This window comes from Australozyma saopauloensis, chromosome 1 (assembly GCF_035610405.1).
Source record: "Australozyma saopauloensis chromosome 1, complete sequence".
In the NCBI taxonomy this organism is placed as follows: domain Eukaryota; kingdom Fungi; phylum Ascomycota; class Pichiomycetes; order Serinales; family Metschnikowiaceae; genus Australozyma; species Australozyma saopauloensis.
In genome coordinates, this window is record NC_086131.1 from 1,498,574 (window position 1) to 1,509,772 (window position 11,199).

An 11,199-nucleotide genomic window follows, 5' to 3' on the forward strand; every position below is an offset into this window, starting at 1 on the left:
CCAGTAGTGGTCCGGCGGGTGCCTCTCTGGAAATTTGATGGACTCGAGGTGACGCTCAATAGTATTTAAAAGAAAATCATTTTTTCTCGTCCTTCTTTGCCAAGTCTCTAAGACCAGATAAAAACGCCTCAATGCCCTCGCCCCGGTACTCGAAGCCAAAACTATGCGCCAACATCAGCCCCACAGCATTGGTGTTGATGGTATGGCTGAGCTCGTCGTTGGCATTGCGGAAAAACGAGCTGCGCAAGACCCTCATCACTTCCAGCCTCGTAGGCTCCACGCCCTCCGGGAGCATATCACCATACGTGCTGCGGAGCTCCTCGGGCAGCAAGGAGTCGATGTGCTGAGAGAGAAGGTCATCTGTCAAGAGGTCAGAAATCAGCCCGACCGGATATCTATCTGAGGGATTGGGTCTGGTGTTAATACGGAACTACGATCTAGAGCATGGGTTCTGACAATGCTCAGCAAATACGTACTTGCAAGCGCCTCGCGAATACTTACTGTTGTTCGGCCGAAGGCTCTGATGGTTCGGCTGCAGAGGCGACGGTTTCCAGTGCAATTGAGGCGGGTGCTGCTGCTGCTGGAGCTGCTGCTGCAGCGTCCTCGGCTTCTGCTTCAGACTCAGCGTCGACCACGGCGTGAAATTTGGCCAAAATCTCCTCGTCCTTTTTCGTGAACGTATCAAGATCGTCTTCATCGCCCAAATCTTGCAACCAGTACAAGCTTCTTTGGCCCGAGGAGAACGTCAACGCCACCACACGGCCGGTGGTGCACGACTTGACGGGTTTGAAGGAGAAATCGCCCGGAATAAGCACGAGCTCGTGGCGGCGGGCGCCCGAATTGGTTTTAGGAGCCCAGATGAAGTCGAAAAACCCCTCCTCTTCTGCTGACGGTTGGATGGTGATCTGGCCTTTGTGGGGCAATGGGGTGCACTTGTGGGTGTCTTCGTCGTATAAGACGTGACCGGCATTGAAGGAGAAGCTTACCATTGTTGTTGTGAGGGGTTGTTGGTGTATGGCAAAGGAGGATGAAATATTAGTGAGGTATGAGGTGTATTGTGGGAGGGTGTGTGTATGGGAGGAGGATTGATAGAGAGAAGGAATATGTGCATTATTTTTTTTCTTCAGGCGGGGGAATCGTGGGGTTTATATAGTTTTCTGAATTTCTTTTTTTGGGGGGGCAATTGCTCATAACCATTATGTAGATTTATTGTTGGACGATGGACTTATGGCCATTGGTAGAACTGGCAACTGATAGCAAGAGAACAGGTGAAAAATAGGTATACGATGAAACTGGAAATAGCGAACTTGGAAAATAAATTAAAAATTTGCAGATCTTCACAATTCACTTTGTGTCATGACTCAATTATTCAATTGTCAGCATTCAATTGCAAAAATTGTTCTTCTATTCTCATACTCTAACACTAAAAGTATGGTCTTATACACCCACCTCAGCTCACCCAGTAATTACTACTAGTACATTCTTAATAAATCAGGCAGCACCGCCAATAGAACTGTTGCAGTCAACCTATAGTACTTTCTGGTATCATAGCGGTAAATTGTACACCTTGGCTCCATAAAAAGAAATTGGCTTCTGTTCCAATTGGTTGAAATTCTACCTCTAGCCCTAAACTTCAATCGCCTCGTAAAAAGCACCAATTGAGCTTGGATTCCAGATCACGAGACTCAATTGCACATATCCATCACAGCCAAAACGCTTTGACTCCTTTGTGACTTCTTAAACTTCCACAAACTCGCAGTGTCCACTCGCAATGGCATTTCCTCCGCTCGAAATCCAACAGCTCGTGGCAGAAATCGCAGCCATTCTCAGAAATCGCAACCAGACGCTTGCGATCTCGGAAGCTGCCTGCGGAGGCCTTTTGTCGGCATACATTGTCTCGGTCAACGGAGCACTGGACTTCTACATTGGTGGTAAATTGGTATATCTGATGAAACAGAGACTTAAACTTTCGGGCTTACTGGACTCAGAAATAAGCTCATATATGGGGCCTCTGGAGCAGGTTGTGCTCCGGTTGGCTCGTACGGCCAAGTACGAATTAGGTTCTACATATGTGCTTTCCGAAACCGGCTTTGCAGGACCCACCACAGACTTGCATCTTCGGCGCGATAACGACTCTGTTTCTGTGCCGGTGGGGACGGTTTACTTGGGCATTAGTGGTCCCGAGGGCGAGAAATCCATGTCGTGGGCTACTGGAAATGTTGTCCGGTCTGAGAACATGGAGGCGTTTGCCAAGAGGGGACTTGAGTTTTTCTTGGATCACTTGAGGCTGCAGACCTAGTATTGATATGATTCAGTTGGTCTAAATATCAATTGATGGCCTTCACTTCCAATGTGTAGTATGGAGACTTCAGGGCGCCAAAACCCATTTGCCATGGGCCATGTTTCTAGTTTTAGTTCTGTTAAAGCTGGATACTGTACAATTACAGGTCGATGAGGTCTAATATTTGCAGCTTCAATGGGGATGATCTTTACCTAGAAAGAGCACATCACTGGGCTGCAAGTTGCCAGGGCACATTTAAAAACTTGACTTGACTGTTCTGCTTGACTCCTGGAATTGCGATTGTGCGTCTTCTTCAATTACAAATCCAATAGTGTTTTTGTCATCTCCTTGATGTTCACATGGTGAAGATAACTCTTCATGGTACAATCACTGGACAAATCGCATGAAATACCGCAAACACAGGCCGTCTTGAATATCAGAAAAATTATATCGAATAGATCGTCTGACCTTTCTGATTTTTTTCCGTTTCTGTCAGTCGCGTCTACACATTCCAAAAATACCCTGTACTAAACCCTTCTATGCCGACAACAGAGGCCAAAACACAAATATAAATAGCCGTACTTCCCCAGCCAACAATTTGAAATAAACTCATACTCACTTAAGACAACCCCCTCATTTTTTTTTCTCCGAAAACTAGATTTTCCACTACTGTTTACATCGCGTCACGTGACCGCTCCCCGACACTCCTTCTCACAAATACACACCTGTAACTTCCCTCAGATCTAACCCATAGGTATCTATCAACAGACCCGTATGTACGCCGTTCTGCCGACAAAAGCAATGGAAACAAGTGCTCATAACCAGTACTCGAACACCCGTACCTCCGCGACCGTTTATTGGCCCAATTCCGTCCTGGCGCTTGGTGTTGACCGTTACTAACCTTCAGATTCACAGTCTACCGAATCAAGTACCCAGAATTCGTAATTAAATAGAAAAAAAGAGAAGATCCCAAACACCAGAGTAAGAGCATCTTCCAATATGGATCAGGAAATCAAAATCATCAAGCGCAAAGTCTCCGGCTTTGTCGGATTCGCCAACTTGCCAAAACAGTGGCACAGAAAGTCTGTGAGAAGAGGCTTCACCTTCAACTGTATGGTCGTCGGAGAAGGCGGCTTGGGTAAGGCCACGCTTGTGAACACATTATTTAACAGGGAGATCATTGCACCCAAACCCGTAGAGGAGCTGACCGTCGAGGACGAGAATGAGGGTGTTGAGCCAGTTCTCAAGATCGAGACCACCAGCGCCGAGATCGAGGAAGACGGCGTCAAGTTGAAATTGAACGTCGTCACTGCTCCAGGTTTTGGCGAGGCTATCAACAACACAGACTCATGGAAGCCTATTGTGGATGAGATCAACTCTCGCTTCGACCACTACTTGGAGGCAGAGAGTAGAATCAACCGTTCTGCCATCACCGACAACCGTATTCATGCGCTCTTGTACTTCATTGAGCCTACTGGCCACTCGCTTCGTGCGTTGGATGTGCAGTTGATGAAGCTGGTTCATGAGAAGGTCAACTTGATCCCAGTCATTGCTAAGTCTGACACTTTGGTCGATGAGGAGGTTGAGGAGTTCAAGACCCGTGTGATGAACGACATCAAGTACCAGAAGATCAAGATCTTCACTCCTCAAATTTATGAGAACGATGACGAGGAGGTCACAGCCAACTGCAAGGCACTCATTGCTTCGTTCCCCTTTGCCGTCGTTGGCTCCACCTCGGAGGTTCAAACCCCTGATGGCAGAACTGTGCGTGGCCGTGCTTACCCATGGGGTGTCATTGAGGTCGACAATGAGAGCCAGAATGACTTCGTCAAGTTGCGTCAGTTGTTGGTGCGTAATAACTTGGAGGAGTTGAAGGAGACAACCTCGGACGTGTTATACGAGAAGTACCGTTCCGAGAAGTTGGAGAAGATGGGTATCGAGCAGGATAACACTGTCTTCAAGGAGTTCGACCCCTTGACGAAACAGGAGGAGGAGCGCGCCTTGCACGAGGCCAAATTGGCCAAGATGGAAGCCGAGATGAAGGCTGTATTCCAGCACAAGGTTAGCGAAAAGGAGAAGAAGCTACAGAGATCGGAGGCCGACTTGTTCAACCGTCATGGTGAGATGAAGACCAAGTTGGAGAAGCAGATCCAATTGTTGGAGGAGAAGAAGGCTCAATTAGAGAAGCAAAAGAGTTTGCCTGTGCAGCCTGCTCCAGCCACTCAGCAGAAGGCCCGTAAGGGATTCTTGCGTTAGTGGGATCTATTCTCGATTTATTTAGTATTAGTGATATAAAAGTGATAAAAGTTATAAAGTTTTAGAGTATTCGAAGGTTTGGAGTGTGGTGCTCTTGTGAAGGTCATTTTGAAGATAATTTTGAGAGCGGTCCCCGGTTGTTTGGGTGAGTTGTTGTTGTCCAAATCAGATAAAAGGTAATATTGAGGTATGATGTGGTATATAGTACTGGAATTTGGTATCAAAATGTTCTTTTTGAAGTAAGAGAGCTTCTTAAGGTAAGAATGGAGTGAAGTAATGTATATTCGATTTTTCTCTTCTGTTTTGGATTTCGAGAAGATTGTTGAGTGTGTGATTTAAATTACAAACCATCTTGAAGTTCCTGATTTTGACCAAAATGCACAATTCGATCTTAAGAAAACAGAACAATTGAACAACAAGATCAAATGTTCAATAGATATATCTCCATCTCAAAATGATTCAGCCTCATGTAGAGTGAACATGGCCTCTTATGAGGTCCAGAGAAGCTATACCCAAACTGGAGCAGAGAGACCTATTCAATGAATTCCCGGAAAAAACTTTCTGTGTCATGCAAATCTTAAAGACTTCAAAAAAAAAAGAATTCAATCACCTAAATGATAAACAAACAAAATCTACACCTGGCCACCCATCACCACTATCACACAGCTACACCCCAAACGGTACCCTACCAATTCAAAAAAAAACGTCAAAAAAAATACCATCTCCCTTAGTCAAAACTCCCCCACAGAACCCATCCCGAAAAAAAAACTCCCCCATACGCCCCCAGTTTTTTCCACTGGAATAAACTTCCCAGTCCTGTCTCACAACGTCCCATTCCTATGCCATTACCTCATATCTGCCAGTGTACACACCCAGCCATTTCTGGTCGCGAGACCTCATCTGCGCAACCAGCAACCACTCCAATCACTTCTTCTTCCAATTGCACCGCCGTTGTCTTTTGTCGATTGTCTGTGGAGTATTGCAATTGCCACCTAACACTCAATTCCTATTGGCTACTCATTCCAGATCAGCATGTCCACCGCCAACAGTAATCAGGGTACACCCTCCAAACCTTCTGCTGCCAGAACCGCCGCTCCAGACCTCGTGGCCACTGTCCAGACGCTACAGTTTGCGTGGTTTGTGGGCCACGCGCTTACATTGATATCGTCTGTGTTTTTCTACTTGACGTACGTGAGAGTGTTCCCTTCTGCGTACGGTTTCTGGTACAAGGCTGCGCTCTTTGGTGTCATTGAGAGCTTTGGGGTGCTCATCTATCAGTCCGTGTCCAAGAATGGCTTCGCCGTGATGCAGTTGTTGCGCGACAGCAACGTGCAATATTTGGCGTTGGCATTGGCGCTTTTCGTGTATAGTCCGTATGTGGCCTTGACCTTGGCCACGTTTCTCTTGTTCTCCACGTTCCACGTCTTGTCCTACGTGAAACACAACTTGTTCCCTGCGCTTGCCATTCCTGATACCCATCCTGTTTCGGTGAAGATTGGCGAGTTCATCGCTGCCAACAACAACCGTTCCATTGCCTTGGCGTCCGTGTTGGAGGTCTACACTGGCGTGTGGTTGTTTGTGCGCTTGGTCACCTTCAGAGCCAACTCGTTGGTTCCTTTTGTGGCCTACGCTGTGTTCCTTAAGTTGCGCTTCGAGAAGTCGCAGTTCACCCGCAATGCATTCAAGTCCATGGAGGTCAAGATCGATGATGCTGTCAATGCTAGTGGGCAGCCTGTTGCCAAGGATGCTTGGGTCTCCATCAAGGGCGTGTTCTATCGCATTGGTGCTTTCTCCTTGACCGGTGGTGAGCCAGCTCAGAAGTCTACCTAGGTTTCTGAGTTTGGGCGGATAGTTGTCTGCAATCAAATACCCAAATACCGAGAATAAATCATTGTATATTCCCATTTATGTAGTAAATTGATTAAGATAATCTTGTTTATTTCTGTCAAGTGAAACTACAAGCTATCATATAATTCTGCAAATGTTTATTGACATCGAGCGCCTGGTTAGCTCAATCGGTAGAGCATTTGACTCTTAAGTATCATAAGGTCAATCAAAAGGTTGCGGGTTCGAGCCCCGCATCGGGCTTTCTTTTTTCTTTTTCAATACACTTTCTCTATTTATATTCAGATAGTGTCTATTTTTGAAATGAAATTCCAGCGCGCTTAGGTTGTGTATCACCACACATATAGTTATGTTCGGTATGACATCATGATACAAGCAAGAACATTGCCATGTCTTCAAACGCTGACCATCTAACGTTGACTTCTAGAGTCTTGCAGAATTCGGGATCTTGGATCTTAGACTCATTTCACTCATTTTGTGTCAACCTTGGTTTACACCAAACTCACCATGTGTGTGTGATAAAAAGTTTCTTTATTACAAATTGTAAGAATTGTTTCTGTAGAATCGAGCAAACGAAATTTCACGACTATTGTTATTAGATCATCCACACATTATTGCTCAGACACCAGTGTCTATTGAACTAATACTCAAAGAGTGTGTAAGGTCAGGAATTATCAAAAACACCCAAAAACTACTTTCCACTTAATCGTTACTTCTATCATTCAAATCAACCTTCCTAATCCCCACTTCGCTTGGAATATCTAAATCTCATCCCACCTCATCTCATCTCATCTCATCTCACATCAATCAACCTTCAACAGACTACCTTCGCTCAATGTCTTCTTTCACCTGCAAGACCTGTCTGCTAACTCTGGATGAAATAGGCAAGCATCTTTCCCAGTCTAGACACAAAACAGTTCAATATGATGCAATTGGAGAGGTTCTTGAGTGTGAGGATTGTGGTGACACCAACGTTCATTTATTGAAGATGTTGCGATATGAATTGACTGATCTTGCACTTCTATGTACAGATTGCTATCTGCTGCTGGGAACAGAGGCAACCGCAGAGTACACTTTGTCGAATGGATCGCTTTTTGGAAAGCTTCCTCTCTACTACAAACTTAGAGACATACAATGTGACGTATGCAATGATGACAAAAAGTTGCATGTGGCCAATACTAAATCGGGCCAAAATATTTTGTGTAAAAAATGTTTGGACGCAGTCGAAATGCCCGGCATGGAGTTTGTTGGAGAGGGTTCTCCTGGCTTTCTTTACGCTTTGCTTGGGCTCAAAGAGTTCATTCCAAAGGCAAATGCAAAAAGCAGTGGTTCAAGAAGAAAAATGGGCCGCATGGGTGGTAGAACGAAAAAACCACGGCCTGTGGATCCCGAGGCATTGAAAAGAAAGGCCCATTACGAGAGCATGAAGGCCACTAGCGCAGCCTTGAAGACAGGAAAGACAGTGAAAGCTGTTGGCTCTTCTGGCACGACACCAGTCATTTCTCGTCTGTCTACTCCAGTACCGTCTAGCTCGAAAAACCTGAAGCCCACGAAGACTGCTAAAGCACTTCCGAAGAATGAGCCGCTGAAGCCGAACACAACGAAGGCAAAGGTGCCACAAAAGCCATTACCGAAAACGGAGAAAAATAGTTCCATCCATTCTATGAAAAAAGAGACGTCAACTGGACCAAATGCTGCCAAAGCACCCAAATCAGAGGGTTCAAAATCGAAATCTAAGGGGAAAGACGATGCAAATAACACCAAATCAAGTGCGCCGAAGGCAGAAAAAGCTTCGGCTAAGAAAAAAGACAAGGCACCCAAAACTGGTGCCGTAATACCAAATCCTAAATCGAAACAGAAGCCAGCAGATTTGGCCCCGGCTGGAAATGAAAAGAAAATATCTGACAAAAAAGAACCCAAAGGCTCTAGGAAATCCAATGGTGATTCCACTGCTGGCAAAATGAATGGTACTAGCCCAGCAGTGTCTACCTCTAAAAAAGGTAATGTCAAGCAAATTGAAAAGCCAGCTACCAAAAAAGGAGACGACAATCAAATTGAGGCGGCTGAGGCCAAAAAACCCGTTATTCCTGTGCCTCCTGGAATACAGAAGTACGAGCCTTCGCCCAAGCCTAAATTGACTTATGACTCTATGACTGAGTACTTCAACGAGATGTGTTACAATTTATTTTTGGAGGAAAAAGCTGGATTGAAAACCAGTGACAATGCTTTTTTGACTTCTGAGGACTTTGTATTGGAATGGTACGCGGACCAGGATAAGAAGAACAAGCAGTTTAAACTCGAGATTTTGATGACTCCTCAATTCTTGGATCGTTTCGTCTCGAAGAAAATGCAAGCACTCAAAAAAGTGCCATTTGCTGCAGGCCAATCATTAATTTTGACGTTGGGTGACGATATTGCTTGGTACGGATCTATCGGTCTCAGCGAAAGTAAAAATGCTGCCTCTGGAAAGCATGGGAAATCCAAAAAACCTGTAAGAGGCAGAAAACCATCTAGAACTCCAGCAGGGCCAAAAAATTTGGAGCTTATTATCGAGTTGTACCCTTGGAATCAAATGCCATTGCCAACTGGTGTCAATGTCAATCATCTCAAAATTCTTCCTGTGTCAGTACCTGTGAGTCGAGTGTTTACGGCAATGTCCAGGATTCTGAACCCAAGATTTGTGGATCTCCTTCTTGGAAAGAAACCAGTGAAGCAGATTGTGTTCAAGAACTACTTGAAGTTTACAAGGGACACGTTCAATGACTCTCAGAAGGTGGCTATCCAATCAGTACTTAACAACTCCATTACCGTGCTACAGGGACCTCCAGGAACGGGTAAAACATCGACGATTTATGAGATTATTTTGCAGCTCTTAGGAAATCTCAACACCTATCCTATTTTGGTTGTGGCTGCCTCCAACATCGCTATTGATAATATCGCAGAAAAATTGCTCGAGACACACAAGAATAGCATTTTGCGTATTGTGTCTCTCGAAAAAGAGCCAGAGTACAACAGAGAACATCCGTTGGCGTCAATTTGCTTACACCATAAAGTCTTTGATGGCCTTCCTTTACAAGCTCAAGAGACGATCAAGGAAATGAGACGGCCAAACTCTACTGTCAGTCAAAATCAGTACAAAAAGCTTATGACTACACAGATCGACTACTCCGACAAGCTTATTGCGCTGGCTCGTGTCATTTTCACCACCACCGTTGTGGCTGGAGGTAACCAATTGAAGCTGTGCCCAAAGATTCCTGTAATCATCATGGACGAAGCCACACAGTCTTCCGAGCCAACAACACTTATTCCGTTGTCCATTCCTGGAGTGGAGAAGTTCGTTTTTGTGGGAGATCAAAAGCAGTTGAGTAGTTTCTCTCAAGTGCCTAACCTATCACTCTCTTTATTCGAGAGAATTCTTCTCAACGGAATTTACAAGACGCCACATATGCTTGATACCCAATACCGTATGCACCCTGCAATCAGTGAGTTTCCACGTCATAGATTCTACGACGGCTTGCTTAAAGATGGCTTGACGCTGGCCGACCGAGTCATGGAGAACATTCCATCTAACCCAGTGGTGTTTTGGGACACGGCTGGAAAATGTCCTGAAAAGGTTGTCAACTCCCGGTTTTGGGAAGATGGTGGCAGAACGTATGCCAACACTGGAGAAATTACGATGCTTGAGAAAGTTTTGGGACTCCTCATTTACGATAAGGGAATTCCTAGAGATCAGATTGGTGTTATCACCCCATATAGGGGACAGAGGGATTTGATTTCGTCTACACTTGTGAAGAACGACCTTATTAACCCAGAAAAGGATGAGGTTCACATTGAGATTGACCGAGATGACTTTTTCAACGAGTCGAAGCCTGTCACTATTCACACTGTTGCAGACATCATGATTGCGTCTGTTGATGCGTTCCAGGGCCGTGAAAAGAATTTCTTGGTCATGAGCTGTGTGAGATCCAACACGGAAAACAAGATCGGATTCTTGAGTGATGCGAGAAGAATGAATGTGGCTCTCACAAGAGCTAAATACGGTTTGATTTTGATCGGAGATACAAACTGTTTACGAGAGGGAGATCATCTCTGGAAGGAGTATCTCGACCATTTGGAGGAGAAGGGCTCCATATTGAAATCTCCCAATTTCGAATATGGCCATTAGGTGATAGTTTGCTATAGAATTCATCGAAAGGATTATACATTATTTATTTGTGCTAGTGAATTGAATGTCGAAGCATACAGACCAACCTAACCGCACACTCTCAACCATCGCAACGAAATTACATTTGGTCTCAGATCTAGAATTTGAAAAGAGCTCGTAAAAGTAAGACCATAAGACCATTGGAAATTGGTTCTATAAGTAGGCCCTTCATTAATACATGCTTTGCAGCCACTTGCACCCGAATTAGCCGCTAGATAGTTGATTCTGCCAGATAACAATGCCAAAATCAATTCAATTTACCATAGCCCACATCCGAATAATTAATCAAGAAAAAGCAATACCACCTCCAGTGTCTATCCGCGGATTAACATACACGAGTTTCAGGTGGGCACAGAAGACCAAACTACAGAAATCTGAAACATCAAAAACAATTATACGCACACCAAACACAATCAACAAGCACTAATTATACCCATATCCAGAACATAATTAATCAATCTGACATCACCCGTCTACCTCACACAGGCCAGTAAGACCTAGACGGTTCCAGCAACTCCCCAAGGTCACGTGACACGCCCTTTATGTGGAACTTTGTGGAATCTTCCAGTCGTTCCACGCAGTAGCCCACCTACTATATAAGGCTGTGGTGTCC

General features: G+C 44.9%; 6 protein-coding genes and 1 non-coding gene across 7 annotated transcripts; 5 read left to right on the plus strand and 2 right to left on the minus strand.

Annotated features, from left to right (window-relative positions):
* Positions 1-76: 76 nt before the first annotated feature.
* Positions 77-295, minus strand: PUMCH_000668 (uncharacterized protein; the record flags this gene model as incomplete). Its single annotated transcript, XM_063019744.1, has 1 exon — positions 77-295. One exon carries the CDS (start codon positions 293-295, stop codon positions 77-79), a length of 219 nt encoding a protein of 72 aa, XP_062875814.1.
* Positions 296-497: 202 nt separating this feature from the next.
* On the minus strand, positions 498-989 carry PUMCH_000669 (uncharacterized protein; the record flags this gene model as incomplete). The annotated part of the gene is made up of 1 exon (XM_063019745.1): positions 498-989. One exon carries the CDS (start codon positions 987-989, stop codon positions 498-500), a length of 492 nt encoding a protein of 163 aa, XP_062875815.1.
* Positions 990-1,771: 782 nt separating this feature from the next.
* On the plus strand, positions 1,772-2,299 carry PUMCH_000670 (uncharacterized protein; the record flags this gene model as incomplete). Its single annotated transcript, XM_063019746.1, has 1 exon — positions 1,772-2,299. The coding sequence occupies one exon, from the start codon at positions 1,772-1,774 to the stop codon at positions 2,297-2,299; it is 528 nt and encodes a 175-aa protein (XP_062875816.1).
* Positions 2,300-3,280: 981 nt separating this feature from the next.
* On the plus strand, positions 3,281-4,537 carry PUMCH_000671 (uncharacterized protein; the record flags this gene model as incomplete). Its single annotated transcript, XM_063019747.1, has 1 exon — positions 3,281-4,537. The coding sequence occupies one exon, from the start codon at positions 3,281-3,283 to the stop codon at positions 4,535-4,537; it is 1,257 nt and encodes a 418-aa protein (XP_062875817.1).
* Positions 4,538-5,569: 1,032 nt separating this feature from the next.
* Positions 5,570-6,367, plus strand: PUMCH_000672 (uncharacterized protein; the record flags this gene model as incomplete). Its single annotated transcript, XM_063019748.1, has 1 exon — positions 5,570-6,367. The coding sequence occupies one exon, from the start codon at positions 5,570-5,572 to the stop codon at positions 6,365-6,367; it is 798 nt and encodes a 265-aa protein (XP_062875818.1).
* Positions 6,368-6,537: 170 nt separating this feature from the next.
* Positions 6,538-6,625, plus strand: PUMCH_000673. Its single transcript has one exon. It is a non-coding gene; the product is annotated as a tRNA-Lys (tRNA).
* A 592-nt stretch (positions 6,626-7,217) lies between these two features.
* On the plus strand, positions 7,218-10,547 carry PUMCH_000674 (uncharacterized protein; the record flags this gene model as incomplete). The annotated part of the gene is made up of 1 exon (XM_063019749.1): positions 7,218-10,547. One exon carries the CDS (start codon positions 7,218-7,220, stop codon positions 10,545-10,547), a length of 3,330 nt encoding a protein of 1,109 aa, XP_062875819.1.
* Positions 10,548-11,199: the final 652 nt, after the last annotated feature.